Raw genomic sequence first — 19,093 nt, forward strand, 5'->3', positions numbered from 1 at the left:
TTGTTTAAAAGTCCTCTACCAAGTTCCCACACAATTTTCTCACTAACCCTGAAAGTGGACGGACAACCGGAGGGTGGGGGTGGGGGGGGGGGGTCAATAGTGGAATCCCTACCAGTGTACACCCAGATATTATAGACATATCCTGTACTACTCTCAGACAGCATATACATCTTAACTCCATAACGTGCCCCCTTGCTAGGATTGTAGTTCCTAAAAAAAAAAACAATGGCCCTTGAGCAGGACAAAGACTCATCAACAGCTATTTCTTTCCCTGGAACTTAGATTTCTGAAAATCGATCTATAAAGTGATCAAGGACAGGCGAGTCTTAAATAGATGGCTAAAATCAGGCTGATCTTGTGACAGCACTCGAGCATTATCAAAGAAATGCAGCACCCGAAGCAGAAGCAAATACCGATCATGACTCCTGCTTGCAGGAAATATAACAGTTGCCATCAAGGGACTGGTAGACCACAGTGAAGACAGTGATAGCTTCCTTATCAAGCCCGTCAAAGTTAAACCCAAAACTTCTTTATCTCATCCAGATTTGTGGGAACCCACCGGGTAGCCTTGGAGAGGGACCCAAGTCTTGCACTGTTGCCCCTCAAATACTGTTCAGCACACAAATTAGTCTGTTCAACAATTTCATTGAAAAAGACATAATCTATAGACAACTGAAAGACATTTTAGGCAAAAGGTTTTCAGTATTCACTCAACCTGCGACACCTGTAAAGGCAGGCAACACTGGCTGCACCATGTTTGGGGCAACCCAGAGTTCAGCTCTTTCAATGGAAAGCCTTTCAGCCCCAGGCTACAATGCAGATGCCTCTTGATGTACCATCACACATCAGTGCCCTCCTCTAAAACAGGTACTTCATCTGCACTGAGAATTACTTCATCATCAGATGATTCCTCTTGGACATAAAATTATTTGCCAGAATCTTGCACTTACTCCTCTGCCTCAGATGGAGATTCAGTCTCAAAATCATGGTCCGAGAAAGATTAAAAAAACATACCAACAACCTGCTGAGCAGTAATCCTGTGGCTTGCCATAATCTCTACTAAAAGAACTACCTTGACAAACAAGTCGACAACAACCACCACTGTGTCAAATAAGTAATAAACACAGTCTGCTTTATCACAAAGGCCTTTATACTCAAAAACGATTCCACTCACTTGCCAGAGACAGTTAGACTCACCACTACCTACTCTGCACATTGGTTGGCTCACATGTCTCTTATTACCATTCCTCCTGTTGGTCAGTGCCTCTTCCTGCCTCCAGCTAGCTGCTCGACTTCATGTCTTCGTCCTTGCTGTGGAGCTTGGACCAAGTAATGCTTCCAGTGGCCTGTGGCCTTCCACTGGCCGCGCACTTGCAACATACTTTATTTATTATTTACTTTTCAATATCCATATTAGATTTGTTGCTAGACCATCCCTACCACCACCACCTCACTTCCGTTGCTGCATTACCTTACGCTCCTGCCCCTTACCCGCATGACCCTTCCCCTTTCAATGCTAACCTGTCCCTCCCACCACCTTGCTCCGGTCACTGCATGCCCCTTACCCACCCTGTTGCTAGTTGCCTCCATCCTGCCTCCATAATAGCTTGTTTTATATAGTGAAAAGACTTTGAGGGCTTTACATGAGCCCCAGTTACATTACACAAGGACACATTCATTTTAACTGGCACAGGAAGATGAAGTGATTTGATTAGAGTCACAGGATGTTGAGTCGGCATTGAGACTCAAACTTGGTTCCCCAGCTCCAAAGTCAACAGCTCTGGCTGTAACACCTCAACCTCCCCATGCTGAGTGTTCCAGCTGGCTAAACATTGACACGCTGGTAACTACAATGGGCATTTGTTCAAGAATATAAACTACATATTAAGCGTAGGGTAAATAAAATGTTTAAGTTGTTTGTACGTAAATAGCTTAAAGTTGAAACAAAAAGCACTATGACTTGGTCCGGCCACGTCATATCTCTTTTTCTTTTAACTATGTAGCATGGCAGCTTGCACAGCTGTGCCACATAAAAAAAAAAATAATAATTGACAAGCCAATAGATCTAGCATAGGCGAAACCTAATGGCTTCGCCAATGCTTGTTTTATTTAGTAATGTAGCACTCCATAAGAGTGCATCATGTTGCAGGCCGTCTCTGTCCTACTTCTCCCACTCTGCCTCCACTCAGTTGTTGCTCGTCTACCATGGATTTAATTCCTTTTTGTGTCTGTGGTCCTCTGTGCCTCTCTTCTGCAGTTTGTGGTTTCTGTGCTCACCTCTTTCTCCTGGTGCTTAACCTTCACAGCTCGTCTTTGAGCTGTGCATTCTTTCTCATGTAGCTTTGCTTTTTTGTGCTGGTAATTCGACATTGCGTGCACTATTTGTCCTTCATCCTTTGTTTATATTTACAATAACTCGTTTCTTTTGAGGGAATTGGCACCACTGACTTTTTTTGTTACTTTTTTGATGTGCCTTAACGCTGTAAATCACTGATGTTGGACTTGCCCTGATTGCATCGTGCTCGAAGAGCTGAAAAACTCAGTTAGCCAAATAGTTTTGCTAGCAGTGACCTGCAGGCCATACAGAAATCACAGCAATGTGCGCCTTAGCCCACTAAGCCCCTTGATGATCATGTCACATACTGTTCATACCCAGAACTTTGCAGCAGCTGCAGTGACCATTTGAGCTAGTTTACTGAAATTGTCACAGGCAGGCGATGCCTGGTGCTTTAACCCACCGAGCCTTTTTACTGAAACTGTAAGCCCCAGGCATATCGCAGCATCAGGTACATTCATCCATTTAGTAATCTTAACAATTGTACCTGAAACCTATGGTTCCTCAAAACATGTTGCGTAGCAAATGGAAAAACATGGAAGCAATGTAATCGAATCACCATGAGAAAAGGGATTGGTGACTTGCAAGTTACTCATCAGCCTCTGCAGTGAGCTCACAACCCTCCTGGTTATCTTCATATTTGGGGATTCCAAGTGTGTGGTCCAGACATTCAGAAAGTGCGGTCCATTCTCAGAGCCCGTTATAGTTTTCGTTGTGCCAGGCACATATGCATCTGTATATTGTTCTGCTTATGATCCGATGCTGGATGATACACCAGGTTTAATGCAGCATACCTACTGTGTAAGGTCCTATATATTACAATAACCATGTGTAGGCGATTATGATCAACATCTCTGGTGGACAGGTGAGATTCCCGCCCTACCCCCATGTCCGTCCAGGTCGCACCTATATCCTTATCTTGACACTCCCTCTCCAACTAACCGGACATTGCTTCAGCGCCATAAATCCCTAGGTAAGGCTCGCTCACCGTCTAACATGTGTGCATTTTGTTTTCTTTGCGAGTCAGCTGATTCACATATGTCTCTCCTCAGCTTTGTGTTGTTTCCCCTCAGTTATTTCTACGGTTCTGTGTCTGACATGTCTGATAAGTGTTTCTCATGTCTGCAGAGTCACACCATTGATTGTTGTCTCTATCTGTGTCTCTGCATTTTTTTGTGTCTGTTTATTATACTTGCCGTCTCTCGCCACATATCTGTGTCTGTTTCTGATATGCCATCTCAGATCCAGGTCCAATTTGTCATATGTCTGTCTGTGCTGTCTTTTCTCTTTCTGAAAATTGTCTGCTGTGTCCTATCTCTTTCTTGGTCTTCAGTCTGCCACCTCTGATTTTCATGCCTACATCCACCTGGCTTTGATCTTTGTCTTATTCACTGCTGTCCTCTCTCTTTATAGTTTGTCTCTAATCTTTGTCTCTACTTCCTGCCTCAACAACCCATATCTACGCCTTTATCTCTGCAGCCACGTATCATGGTTTGCCTCTGCAGTCTCTGATCCTCATCATCGCAGTTTCCCCACTCTTATCAGCCCCTGCCGTATCTGACCTTTGTCTTTTTTGTCACCTGTCATTAATTTGTCAATCTATGCAGTCCTAGCTCTTTTTTTCCCGAACTTTTAGCCTTGGTGCACATCAGCTGTGTTGCGTTATAAGCGAGGCCTATTGGCTTTGCCAATGCTTCTTAGCATTCTTTGTGATGTTCCCAATATATTCTATGAAACACTATTACGCGCTGACATCTTAGCCGTTGATGTCCTGTTGGAAAATGAGGTATTCCACTGTAGGTAACAAGGCTAGGACTAGAAGGAGTACAGTGGGTTCTCTCTACTTCCACACTGCTCTACTGATGTGAGAGGCTCACATAGACGCCGGGATGTAACTGCAGATAAGCATCTGTCAATAGTGGGCTCAGTTCTTGCTTTCTTGCACCAGTGTTAGGATGGCTGTCTGTGTAAGGCTACGGTATCCAAACCTGGTCAACAGAGGTTGGATCCATGCCAGAGTATTATGATGACCACTAGGTGGGTAAGTGATCGTTCGCATTTGATTCCTTTTACATGCGCGTGGGTCATGAGACTATCCTGTTTTTAATGGATGTCGATTTCCTCAGATAAAGTTGCAAACCATACTATGGAGGAATCTTCTCTTGCGTCTCTTTATGCACATGTTCAGACTGCCCTTCGAATGTCCCTAGTGGAACAGATCTAGAGCAGCCTGGTTAAGGACCCTTTGATTGTGGTGCACAAAGACAATAATGACTGAGGAAAGAGCATCCGCTGCCTCCCCGGTTACACGCGGGAGCTGTGCAGCTTTACTATTGAAAGGGAGGTTTATAATGGATGTGTCAGATGACAGAGTGATGCTCTACACACTCCCAGAGGCATTTCAAAGTCAGCTACAGGAACTACACAGGATATCATGAAGGACATGGTACCTGATTGCAAACTGAACCTTTCACCGGTGAGAATGAATGAAAGAGACCCCCTACAAACCCTGTTTGTTCAATTTTCCAGGTTCAGTGACTGAGCTTTGCTTAAACCAGCCCACCTTCCCACAGTGTCGCAGCACTAAAGCCAGAGAGATTAGGTTTGGGGCTGCCTAAATCATATCAAATCATAATGGCAAAGGTCTATTTGTCTTGGCCATTGCCATTTTGCTGCTATGTACCATCACTCCTATTTGGAAGGGAAAGTCACTCATGGGTCAAGCAGGTAGCGGGAGCATTGGAGAAAAAATACTCTACCACTTAGACCAATTATCAGAACACCTTGAAAGATGTGTTTTTAATCAATTCAGACTCTTCATCAGATATAATACCTGTGCTGGCTGCCCCCAGAAAAGAGGGACACGGGTTTAACGAGGAAGAAATTAGATGTTCTATTCATGTGGTTTTACAGTTAGATCTGTTTTATATTGTTTGTAACTTGAATACATTTTTACTGTCAAAATTTCATCAAAACCGCAGTTGTAATTCTTACAATGACATAGTATCTGTTCAGAGTTGTATTTGTTATGGGCTTTGTAGGCTCTTTCAGGGACCAGCCACACCGCTGAAAGTAAAAGCTGGAACTACAAGCTGGACTATAAAAACAAAAAAGTGGATAGTATAAAACACAAAGTCAATATGGTGTTTTGTAACTCTGTCGCCACAGATGCAGTGGAAAATGTGTTGGCTCAAAAAGGATATAAAGTTTCCAGCAGAAGACTGTAATTCAATTTCAAGCATAAACTGTACAATAAAAGCAATAATATCAAGTGCTGCCCTAGAAAACAACAATGGTGTGTCAAAGTGTAAAGTGGTTGCCATGAAACACAGGGGTTTGGAAAATGTGAATCAGTAAATACAAATATGGTTACAGGAGCATAGACCAAAGCTTATGAATTTGGAACTCGAATATGCTTATTACGTGAAATTGGTTTTATAGGCCCCAATTACACATGTATCCAGCCTCGATCATGACGGGTAATCGAATGCAACTAGAAGCAGAAAGTACATTTCACAGTCTGAGCCCCAAATAATAATAATTGAATCGTACAATAGAATGAATAAACAACAGCAGTATAGGAAACAAACCTGTTACTGTAGATAAATGCAAGGGTTACAGCCAAAAACGATGGTGTGGATTTTGAAGGTTATGAAGGGGGAATATGTGGAATTTCTTTAACAACACTAACCTGGTATATAGCATTAATCCTGTTTTGGGGCACGCTAATTACAACTGCGGTGAATTTGGGTGGCTGTATGTGTTGTGCAAACAAATTAATTATAAGTATTACACTATTTTGTTGCTGTTTTTGTTAGAATGTTGGCTTACCTTTGAGAAGCATTCCTTTACTGTACGTCGGCTCGAGTGATTCCTCAAAATTAATTAATTAATCAAGAAGTGGGTTATGGGTGTGATGTATAGCTTGTTTACAAATATGTAAAGGGAAAATTATAGTGCGTGCGGCGAGGAACGATTGATGCATTTGGGCCTTTTCTTCTTTCTTGACTTTACAAAAAATGCTTGATGCTTATTCACAGCTTTGGAGAGTAGAGTTTGAAGGCTTCTCTTTTGGCCTTTCCCATGTGCAATGAAAAAGGTGCAGTATGGCGATATATTGTCTTATTGTCGTATAGTTGACAGCAGAAATGACTGTCTTTAAAGACCAATGGCCCCATGTATGACCATTTCATTTTGTGAGTCTCTAATTTTTTTGTGACTTGCAATTAGAAAATTGCAAAATGAAATGTACTAATGCTTCAGACACATTAGCAATTCCCAATGGGGTTTCAATGGACCTACCTCATCAAGATTCATGAGGCAGGTCGCAGATTGATGCCCATTGGTAAGTGGAGAAAACACGTTTATGTGCAATCTAAACCAGCATCAGTTAGTACAGAGTGTAGTTAATATGGCAAACGTTTCCAAAACCCTCTTGTGGTCCAACAGCCCACACATTGGACAGCAAAAATAGAAATAAAAAATAGAGCAGATCTAACCACAGTGCATTAAGTCTTCACTGCAGTAGGCACTTTCCAGCACAGCAAATTAATCCAGTTTCTGCAAGTCTTTGGCAAGTGACTCAAAATAATGCAAATACACAGTGGGAGAGCATGAAAGGTACATAAAAAGAATATGTGAGAGGACATATTGAGTCCCTTCTCACACATTTGACCAAATGCGGCCCCACCGTCCCTGCCCCGTAAGACAGCCTGTGACACAACTTTTGTTCTGGTTTGAAATTGCAAACATCTTGGGCTATATTTTATTTACACGTTTTAACCAAACTTACAAATGCACTTGAATCACAGCACAATCCAAAGTTTTTACATGACTTTTTAAATTTCTCTATATGTTTTAACATAGTCAACTATTCATCGAGCCACCTATTTATTTATTTATTTTGAAGGTTTTATATAGCGCTAGCTCCACCCGAGTGTATCAAAGCGCTTTACATTTGCAATGGTAATAAACAAGAAAGCAACAATTATTATGAGCGAGACAAATTATACAGGTGGTCAGACAGAGTAAAAAGAACAATTTTGAGTATTTAGTGAGATGAGTGCGTAGAAGATAAACAAAAACCAATTAAAAGAACAAAAATGTCGTTATAGCTAACAATTTTACAGTATACCAGGGAGGGCTCGGCGGACATAGTAGGACGTGGGAGAGTATAATGAAGGGGAGAGGGGTGTGGAGGGTGTCAGGAGGGGGGTGAGTGAGTGCGAGAGGTAGGCGGAGTTGCCTAAGGAAGGAGGAGTGAAAGTAGTCAAAAAGGAGATCAGGGAATTGAGTTCCCCAATATTTAGTGAGAAAGTGTATTTTAAGGTTTCTTTTGAAGCTGGCATAGGAGGGGTTTCATCGAAGTTCTTTGGGGAGGGCGTTCCAGATGTTTGTGGCCTTGCCAGAGAAGGAGCGGGATTGGGAGGTGGTTTTTTTTTAGTAGTGGGGGTATGAGAAGAAGAGAGTGGGTGCTTCTCAACGTTCTAAACCATCTATCTCCCTAACAACTCGTTTTTGTGAGCTCATGGTTGGTCTGTCCCTGGATCACCATTGCCAATTTCGGGGTTATCACTCTTGTGTGAGAAATCCCTGAGCTTCTCTTAAAAACTGCTTCTGTGAGGAAGTGGATCTTAACTCAATGCAGAAGGCCTGCTTGCTCCAGAGCGTTTGTGCTTCTGGCACCCCCAACACCTATCAAAGAGCCAGCCTGTGCAACCTGGCTATGCCTTGGCCCCCTGGCATAGACGGCACCCTCCAACCCCCAAAGGGACAGTGTTTCAAAAGCACCCACGTGCATGTGTTGCAACTGACCCAACTACTCCAATAGCAGTGTTTCTACTGAATTCTGCAAGAACGCCCCTTTGAGTTCCCACTGATGCTGTTCTCATGAGTGTAATGCTTAGTGATTTGCCAGGGTGACATGAAAAATCTCTGCCAACCATGAACTCCCCCCCCCCCCCCCCCCCACCTGCGTTAGACCTCTCTTCCTTTAAATAAGGTGCTCTGCAGGTTCGCCATTGCTCGACATGTGATCAATAAGCAGTTAACTGCAGCCGGCCTCTTACATTTCAGTTCTCTAGTACAGCCCTTATGTTTTGCACAACGTATATAATTCAGACATTACTTAGTGATCCCTGCCTCACATTTAACTTTTTCAAATGCTGCATATTGTACTTGGCATTAGTACTCAAGTTCTGGGCTCCGTTTACAAAATGTTAGATGGAATTATGCTGGCCTTAAGGTGACTTGAACCTATGACCTGGAGATGAAAGCAGCCAGTATGTTGCTCACTATGCCAGCATATGTGAATAATTGTGGGATCTGAGTGGCATCACAGCATGTGTAGCGTGACCACTTCATCACCCAACATTGAATCAGCGGCTGCAGAAACCACCTCTGGGCCGGACAGCCAACTAGCTGGATGACACCAAAAACCTAATTACCACTATAAGCCCTTGTGAGAAGCTGGCTTAGTGTATGGTGTACACTTATGTAAGTGGGCAGCTTGCACTAATCCAGACAACCCTTATAGTGATTTTAGTGGTCTCAGACAACCTTTGAAAGCTCTTAGTACAGAGGGAGTGTAAAGCAGCTTGTTTTACCAGAACGTAATCTTATAGGTATAGATTAAGTGAAAAAGAACCACACAGTGGATTTATAAAAATATGTATTTACTATAAGACACTCACTAACACATACAAATATCTCCAACCTGGAGATATACAAAATGCACACAATACTTTGCAAGAAAACAGATAAGTAGCACACAATACACAGTGGTTGCCAGGGGGAGACCAAACCATTTACTAAGATAGTGGTATGTGAACCACAACTCGAGTCAAGAATATACCCAGAAGACATAGAAGTGCCGGGGACGCAAGGAACCACCCGAGGTAATTAACCAGGAAATCCACGGAGGCCGTGTGCAGAGTGGGAACACGACCGTGGGCTCAAAACAAGTAAATGGCTAACTCGCAGTTGCAATTTTATAGAGAAAGAACCCTTCTCAGTGGACCCTGAAGACACTCCGTGGAAGACAGAAGGTTGGAGAACAACCCCACCCGTGGATACCCTACCAATCAGGACGGTCACACCTCCCTGTGACAATATACTTATTGTTCTGCCTTCCCCTGCTCAAGCTGGTCTCGGCAGCAGCAGGGCAGAAATATGTCTCTGTCCGGCAACAGCTCTATCTTCATGTCTGAGTCTGGAAGACTGGTACAGAGGGCACCGAGGGCCTCCGAAAGGAGCTTTACGGTGCTTGGAATCATACATCCCACACTGTATACGGTATGGGGGTATGATTCCAACATATTTGCTACCAAACATGACAGGGTTCGTTACAGCCAGGTTAGAGTTAGCCATCACGTAGTGGAGCATGGCCACTCTATATATCTGAATGTCTGATGCACTTACAACCCGGGAGAATGGACGCCAAAGTGTGTAGGGGTGTCCTGCTCATGCAGGGGCACCCTCACACTTAGGACCGGGCACCCTGCCTTCAGGATTAAAAGGCCTGCTTTAGGGGTGACATAGGTTTTAAGTGCAGTGACCTTAGATATAGGGAAACATATGTTTTTTTTTAAAGTGGTGCTAGCATCCTATAAATATGAAATGGTGCTGCTCGTTTTTAATGCAGATGTTTTGTTTGTAACCACACAGAAACAGAATTGAGTCCTGGTTGGTACTACGAGGTCCCAGCCTGCCTCTGAAGCCAGTGTGAATATGCACATCCTTTTAAAATTGTTATTACATACTGTATTAGCTAGACTGGCATAAAATGTGCAGATATTTAGGGCCAGATTTACTAAAGACTTGTGTTGCCCTTGTGCCACGCAAGGTGATGCAAGGTCAATGCAAGCCCTCTAGTGAGATTTACTATGCCATGCAGAGTTACCTTGCTTGGCTCTAAGTGGCATAGTAAATCTGGAGTAACGCAAAGCTGTGGAAGGACACTTACTTGCTTAGTTTTACTCAGCAGAAAGTGTCACACATTTGGCTGTTGAATGTCACTCATGAGTGGACTGAACCCACAGAAATGTTTAAACATACTCAATCGGAAAACAAGGCAGCTATGTGTTTGTATTTCTGCAGACAGAGGCTCATAAATAACAGTTCACAGTAAAGCCATGGCAGGACAAAGAGGTGATGGTTGAATGATGGCAAATGAGCGAAGTAAAGCAATGGAGAAAAAGGAAAGAGAAACAATGAAAATTGGGAAGAAAGGAGAAAGGAGAAAGGGAGAAGTAAATGCAGAGAATGTGGGAGAAACTAATGAAGTAAAGAAAAAGCAAGGAGGTGCAAAAAAGCGAAACGGGGGAAGAGAGACAGGAAGTTAGAAAGTGGTAAAAGGAGCAAAGTATGAAATTCCCTCAAAACACCTGGGGCTGGTCAGACTCAGTGCATTGGCGGTACTTTTTTTTATTATAGTTCCTTCAGAACCATATGAAAAATGCTTTGCACTAAAAATGAAAGTGGGGTGGCTACTCACTTGCATCACAAGTATCTGAATGTGCCTTGCAAAAGTCAGCTTTTAATTTTTATGAGTCTTCCATTGTATTTAGCTAAAAGAAGAAATCGGTAAGCTGGAAGACAAAGTGGAGTGTGCCAATAATGCGCTGAAAGCAGACTGGGACAGGTGGAAACAGAACATGCAGAATGACATGAAATCTGCCTTCACCACAATGGCTCAGAACAATGTTAACTATTATGAAGAGGTAAGAGCTAAATTTCATGGCAGACCCAACTTTCTATTTACTAAAGATATTTCTCCTGAAGAAAGCTTGTGGCAAAACTCCCATTTTTAATCAGTGTAATGGTGTTTTTTGGGTTCGATATTTTAGGAAACGTATCCTGTTGCACACAAACAGCAATGTTTAACAAAAGAAGAGAAAACATACTGAAAACACAAACACTGTGCAGAAAGTTAAGATTACCTTCTCTAAAAGACATACATCCTTCGATCTGCCTCTTTGCATTATTGTGTAGTGACTGCAATCTTTATTGTTTAGTATTTTGCCTCCCTTAAGGTGAATGTATAACTGTATTTTCAAGTATGTGTGATCTTTTTCATTCTGAAAGAGGGAGAGTGCTTGAGATACTTGAAATGGAACAATAGTTATGGCTGAGCTCTTGAGGGTAATATTGCCGTTCAGAGAAGTTGATGCAGTTGCTGTGGTTAGTTTGTGTTCTCATTATAGGTTGGTGACTAATGCTTACATTACTTACCGGTAATGGCATTGTGCTGAGGCCTACTCATCCCCCTTCATTCATTACAAATGAGACAGGGTGCGTTAGATACTTGAAATGATACAATAGTTATGGCTGAGCTTTTGAGGGTAATATTGGCATTTGGAGAAATTGATGCAGTTGTGGTCAAATGCTCCGACTGGTCCTGTAGACACTCCTGAAGAGGGTGCATGTGGAGGCGAGCGTTGGGGTTGAGAAAGATGGAGGAGGCCATCGAGCCCATAATTGAAGAGACTGCACACTGTTGGGTGACACATTTTTTTGAGAGCGTGACGCACCTGTTTATGATGTGTGTCAATGGTATCTCCTAAGTAGTGCAACCTCCGGACTAGTGTTGACATGAAGACCCAACGGATGAAGGAGATCGCAAGTCCATTTGAAATGCAGTTGGGCTTCTTAAAACATGGAAGCCTTGATCAGCCAGTCATCCACGTATAGGTAGACAAAGATCCGGTGCTTTTGAAGATGTGCTGATACCACAGCCATGCACTTGGAGAACGTTGTGGGTGCTGACTTGAGACCAAATAGCAGAACGGTGTATTGGTAGCGGTCTTGCCTCATGATGAACCTTAGGAATTTGATGCTTCCTTGCAATGAGAATATGAAAGTAGGCATTGTGCAGGTCGAAGGAGCAAAGCAGTCTCCCTGGTGAAGCTGGGGTATATTTGGTGTAATGCCATCATCGTGAACTTTTCCTTTCAAATACATTCGAGATCTAGAATGGGTCTGAACTCTTGTTTGTCCTTCTTTGGCATGAGGAAGTACCTGGAGTAAATGCCCTTTCTCTGTTGACTGAGGGAACAGGTTCCACCGCTGCCTTTTGCGACAGGATGGAAACTTCCTGTTTAGAAGGTTAGAAGGTCGAGGTGAGAAGTGGATGACCTTCGAGGAAAGGACGGTGGTGGGTAAGTAAACCTGAGACAATACACATTCTGTACAATATTTAAGACCCAGGCATCTGTCATAATGTGTTGCCACTCTGCCAAGCAATTGGAGATGTTTCCCCCTACCGGAGTGGGTAACTGTAGAGGGGGAAGGGAGGCTTCAGGTTGGTTCTTAGCCTCCTTGATTGGGCTGTTGAGCCACATGTCATCTCTGCTGTTTGCACTGAGGTTGGTAGGACCTCTGATACTGCTGCAGAGATCTTCTGGGCAACCACTGAGGGGCCTGAACCCTCTGTGAGGAGAACCGATGGTGGAGAGGTTGGAACAATCTGTGTTGATATTTAGACTTCTCAAGACCAACAGCTTTCCACTTCGGTCTTTATCCTTGCCATTTCATCATCAGCATGGAATCTGAATAGTGTGGTATCACAAATGGCAAGTTTTGTATGCGAAGCTGAGCGTCCAGTTTTAGTGATATTAGTCGGAGCCAGGCATGTCATTGCAAGGAAACCCCATGGCAGTATCCGTGACATGATAAGATCAAGGAATCCGCCGCTGCAGTAATGATCTGATTAGAGATCATGGCACTTTCTTGAGCAATCGCCATAAAATCCTCCCGTTCATATCTTGGGAGGTAGTCCACAAAATGAAGGATGGAATCCCACAGGGCTTTGTCGTATCTGCCCAAGAGGGCTATGTGCTTGCCACCTTCATGGATGTGGAGGTGGTATTGCTGACTTTCCATCTCTGTCTTGCTTTGCACTCCCAGATAATCTAGAATACCACTCTCCCACACGGTGGCTCAAACACGACGCAGCAATAAACACAACACCTCCTGGAAAGGGATTTCACTTTATAAAATGAAGCACATCAGAGACTGTTCTCAGAATAAGGTTTGGGGTTTTATTTATGCAATGCTCTCTAACAGAAAGACTTTCCCAGATATCAAATGAACAACATTAGTGTATGTATATATATGTGTACACACCCACACCTTCTCCTTTGTTCTTAGCAAAAAGTACACTGGTGCAGGCTGTGTGTACAAACAGGTTTATTCCATGAAACATGCAGGCAAGAGGTTCACACTCCCTACGCGTTTCAGCTCATATATATGTGTGTGTATATATATGTGTGTATATATATGTGTGTGTGTGTGTGTGTGTGTGTGTGTGTGTGTGTGTGTGTGTATATATATATATATATATATATATATATATAATAATAACATGCTTGACAAATGCATCTGTTAAATGCATGGATAATAAAACATAAGCAGGAATAAAACACAAGCAAGTTATACTGGACGTCCTGCAAGAAATCAGAAAGATATATACACTATATACATCAAATGATTACCTTGGATTTGCACACAGACTCTCACACATCATAAAGTCAATACTCAAAGAAAACACCTCAGATGATTAAAGCCGCTGAAAGTGCACACAAACAACCACACATCACAATGGCACCAATCAAAAATCAAACACTTCACCTGGTGCAAACTTCATCCTGGCTCACTCCAGACTGGGGGATTCAAGAGACTCAGCAACCAGATGCTTGCAATGACGGTGCATCCCTCAGGCTCAAACAATCCTGGTCTCTAAGTCAACAAGGCTCAGCTTTATAGTCTCAAAACACACTAGAAGATTCTGAGAGGCTTTCCCTTACGCCATGGAAACTTACTGGAGTTGGCCACTTTCCATGCAAGCATTCCAAGGCAAAGGAGTTCTTGCGTTCCTTCTGCATTTTCATGTGTCCCAGCCTTTATCTTAACAAAGCGTATCTAAGTCTCCATCAATACCGTGCTCTCCATGCCACTGGAATCGAGCTATCCTGGCTGAAGAGGGGTGAAACCCCGAAACCGGTCCTAGGATGCTTGATTCCGGTCCAGGTAGGACCTGGCTTGGCAGTTCGGGCTGGACTGTTCCCATGAGTCACAGGGTCAAGACTGATTTGCATATGGCTGGGTTCGAACTGGAATGGCATGGTGAGTAAAAAAACGATGGATTTAGGCCCAGATCTCTGTACTGGGGTGAATGTATGACATTGTTGTGCATTCTGTCCATCAACTGTTGTTTTTGCATTTGTCCTATAAGCTGCATCACAACATTCATAAGTGACTATGCAGGCCCTCCTGATGAAAAACGAACTTCTGCACTTAAGAAGATATATTAGTCAAAGTGCTCCAAGTTCCCCGCAGGCAGATGGGACTATTCAATGCGTATGATTATCATGAAAATACCCCTACAAGAGAACCAGTCCTGCCAAGTACCACACATCAGGCGTTAGACTAACACATTTTAGTGCTGTAGTCTGCATCACTACACTAAAATGCAAAGTCACGCATAATAGGGCTGCCGCCTTGTCATCGCGAGTACCGGACTTATAGAAAGTTAATTAAGTGCTAGAGCAGAGAGCAAGCACCGGAGCACAGACCGAGCACTCGCCAGGCTGGCACTGTTGTGGCAGAGACAAACTGTATGACTGACACTGTACCAACTCAAGTTGCATTATCATGCCAGAACACGCTGGCCAGGCCGGTGACTGGGGCACTCAGCTGCACTCATGAGCTGCCTGTTGTATTTGCTGCAGCTGCATTCACATGACATGGCGTCACGATCGCAACAACCTGTGCGGATTTGCAGAGAGGAAAGACTGGAAGTTACGTTACTCATGAGGCAGGCCGTGGCTGCAGCTATAAATTTGTTTCTTTCATTTTTGAGCTGAAGCCACTGTTCGCACCGCTTCCAGTGCTGAATTGGTGCCTCATCATGCCGCTGCCCCTGCATCTCCAAGGGGTAGTAGGCTCCTGTCTCGCTGCTATAGAAACAAGTAAAAACAGCCCCCATCTCCACTCTGTGACGTTCAAAGCTGATTTGCCCATACGGGGGCAGGCATCATACGGTCTCAATGTCGGGTGACTAATGTCGGTCCGCCATCATTAGTCACCCATTCTTATGGCTGTTCTGAACTCCTTTCATTTCAAAAGCACGATGCGACCAGGGTGTGCAGCCATGGAAAAATTAGAGAGGATCATCTGTTGAAGCATGGGATACTGACATCCATGAGAAGGCCCGAGACAGATGTGCCAGCTTGTCTCCAGCACACCACTGAAGTCCGGAACCAAACAAAAGTAAATTAAAAAAAAATATGAATAAATTGATAGGAAAACAACAAAAATGTAGTCAATAGTACCGAAGATATCAGCTGATAAAGTTTTCGGTGAAAATCGCACCAAAAAGCACAAAGTGTTACTCTCGGTTATATACTTGCGCTGGAACAATAAAAAGTCACAAGTGCAGGCCAACTGCAATGTAGTGTGGGATGGATACGAGGAGAAGATTAGTCCTACTAAAGAGTTACCTTCTCAAGTACACTCGAAGAGTGCCTTCGACTCAGCCACGAGAAGGAGGCTGTCGGAGAGAAGAGCAGGTCGAGCGTCGCGGGCAGTTTTTGCTTTAGTGCAAAGAGCCGGCCATTGCTGGAACTTCGCATTGGCAATTGCCTCAGGCAGTCACTATTGGCGTAAAGTGTATGTTTAACATTGCTGGTTGTCGCGGACGGACACTGTTGGTGCAAAGGGCAGGTACCGCTGGAGTTTTGTGTTGGCGCTCATCGCAAGCGGTCAGTTCTCCGCCTGAAGAAGTAACTTTGCTGTCACAAGGAGCCAAAAACTTCTGTATCTTCATGTTTTCGTCCGTAGTTCACACTGATGCCAGCCAAGAGTGCAGGGGGGCACCTCTTGAAAATGACTACTCGCTCCACCAAAGGCGTCAGCAGGGCTCAGGCATGTCCAGTTGGGGCTGGTCAGCTGGGCAGTTGCAGGGAGGCCTCTGGATGATTGTTGTCCCCCTGTGGCTCATCCAGGAGGTTAGCCAGATGGACCTTGGAATCACTCTGGGTAGCATTTTTTCAAAGCAAGGCGATCCAATCTTCCTTATTAAGTCAGCAGGTCCGTCCCTCTTCCTCAGACAGTAGAGCAGTCCTCCTTCTAAATCTTACACAGGTCCATGAGTGTCCTGATGAGAGGTTCTAAAGTTACATTTATACCTGGTGCCTGCCTTTGTGTGGGAAACTTGCAGGCCAACCCCCAAAACTGGTTCTGGTCAGTTCGTCCTCTTCCCTTGGCCCTGGCCCTAAACTCTCTAGGAGGACAAAAGCAGGCCTGGTGTCAGGTTCTTGTGTTTGATATGTAATCAGGGCACAACCCAGTCATCTGTCAGGAAGTCCCTCTCCCCTCACACCTAGGTCTCTTTTGTCTCCGTGCCTGGACACAATACACAAGCCACAACAGTTATGTGACCCAGGACATTGGCAGAAAGGCATATTTGGCTTGGGAAAGAAAAAAGTAAACTTTCTAAAAGTGGCATTTTTAGCAAGCATTGAAAATGCAATAGGTCTCGCCTTTGATTAAGTTAAAGCCATTTGCTTTGCTAATGGTATTATATAGCAAAGCAAATGCTTTAACTTAATAAAAGGCGAGACCTATTGCATTTTAATGCTCGTTTCACTTGTCACATTAAAACTTAGTAACAAGGTCCATAGGGAAGTGGGACTTTTAATTATGTATGTCAGTTTGAGATATACGTTTTCTATGATAAAGCTTTCAGTCGGTAATGGTTACACAACACTAAATATTGTGGTAGCAAAATGATCAAGGCCATGGTTTGATTTATTTTGGCTACTACGTGCTGGATGTGTTTTTCACACATTTCTACTTGCTAAATGGTAAACTTCAGTTATAACCATCAGATACAGTTAAAATGCCACAAAGTAAGTGAACTATTTTCACATTGATTTGCAAACATAATGCAGTACATATTGGTTAAACATCTTTGAGGAGTAATTTGGTTTTCCTTGGCTGCAAAGACAGGTTGCTTCAAAATACGTCATTGCTGAGTTTTTGTATCAGTCTTTAGCAAGAACAAAGGTACCTCTCATCGAATAATTTACAGTCCTGCTGTCTACCTTGTTTCTGGGGGAAACTGTAGATAGAAATTTTGAAGGAGAATATATGAGATAGGAATGAGCATTGTGAATGTGCCCCTTATAATTACTCCCATTTCCAATCATTTGACATAAATAGAATCGTAGTCCCTCTCAACTATTTAAGTAAGAGTCCCTCGCAGATTCTGTTCGGCTGTAAGGTGCCAATGAAACATGGGCAGAGTTGTGCAGAATCATGTCTGCCAGAACAGGGTTCTTCAAATCCTACTGTACAAAATACAGTTATCAGGGGGAGGAGCAAGCATGCATGTCATAAGTGTAATCATGCAATGCAAATACTTCATTGGCATAACAACTAAAAAGTATTACCAAATAAAACAAACTGGCAACATAAATTAAGCAGAAATAATCCCAAGGGGGTTTAAGTAAAGTGTGAGGCACTGACAGTCGAGCACAGTGAGGCTGCAGGGCTCCGTGCGGGGATTAGGGAACCGTGTTGGAGGATGAGGGTAATATATTTTGCGCTGACATGCAGGTGTGGGGCTAAGTACGGTTAAGATCATGAACAAGGTGGTAGGTGGGGCTATGCACAAAGGGCTGGACTAAGAACAGAGTGGCTGGGGCTTAGTACAAGGGCTAGCGCATACAAGGAGAGTGAATAAAGGAATAAAGAGAAGGCTATGGGTGCTGCTATACACGAGCTGGTGCTATATGCAGGGGGCGGGGCGAGGCTACACAATGATGGTCAGGACAAATTCACAGCTGAGTTTCGTACAGTTATGTGGGGCTGCTGATTCGCCTTGTCCCCTTCCATCTCCCACGCCGTACAACACCCCTCCGTCATCTTTACATGCATGCGTTTAATCTGGGGTCAGACCTCGGGCATGATGACAGCTCTCATCAATGCACACCCTCCCTGCCTGTTCCCATTTCCGCCCACAATACATGCCTGGGATCCTTCGACCTGGCGCAAGAAGATATCGCTATATAATCTGCCACCCATCCCAGTTTGTAAGTACTTGCAGTGCTGACTCAGTAAAGCAAATTGAAGAGTTGCTATTAACAAGAAACATCAGTCACATGCTTCGTAAAATTCAGGGAAGGGAGGGGGCAGCCTTCAAGTCTGTAGAATCTGTAAGCCGCCACATGATTGGACCCTGCTAGTAACAAGCCACATCAGAGCAAAAACTCACACGATTGTGTCTTTTGAAAGAAGAACCGGCATTGTAAAGAAGGGAGCTTGGGGAAACAAGCATTGGCCGCACGCGCGCCTCGCGCTTGAAGTTTAAAAAAAAAAGAAAAACAAGCCCGGCGGAACGTGGCGCGCGCGCGCTTGGGGGCGGGGGAGCGGACCCTTTGAAGTGCTCCCAAAAGGCGGATTGCATGGCGGCACGATGCGTGTGATTGTGCGCGTGCTAGCCATGCAATCCGCTTTTTGGGAGCACTTTTGAAACCCGTATTCTATAGTCTCGCTTTGCAATCGCTTACGCGATAGCAAGGCGAGACCTAAAAATGTAACACAAAATCCAATGTTGCCGTTTAAGAGGATTTCAAATTACACTTTATTTGCATGTAAACAGCATGTGTCTCTCTGGTTTAAAACTTAGTTAGCACTTATTAATTGCAATAAGGTATTATGAGAGAAATAGCCTTGCAACAGTGATAAACAACTTTA

At 43.7% G+C, this 19,093-nt stretch overlaps 1 protein-coding gene across 2 annotated transcripts in view; it reads left to right on the forward strand.

Moving 5' to 3' along the window:
* Positions 1-19,093, forward strand: part of SNX7 (sorting nexin 7) — a 221,767-nt gene that overhangs the window by 123,068 nt on the left and 79,606 nt on the right. For both annotated transcript variants that reach the window (XM_085601857.1, XM_085601858.1), the window contains exon 8: positions 10,903-11,055. In XM_085601857.1, coding sequence (XP_085457983.1) covers positions 10,903-11,055 — 153 coding nt within the window. The remainder of the gene's footprint in view (positions 1-10,902; positions 11,056-19,093) is intronic.

This window comes from Triturus cristatus, chromosome 4_2 (assembly GCF_964204655.1).
Source record: "Triturus cristatus chromosome 4_2, aTriCri1.1, whole genome shotgun sequence".
Taxonomy (NCBI): Eukaryota; Metazoa; Chordata; class Amphibia; order Caudata; family Salamandridae; genus Triturus; species Triturus cristatus.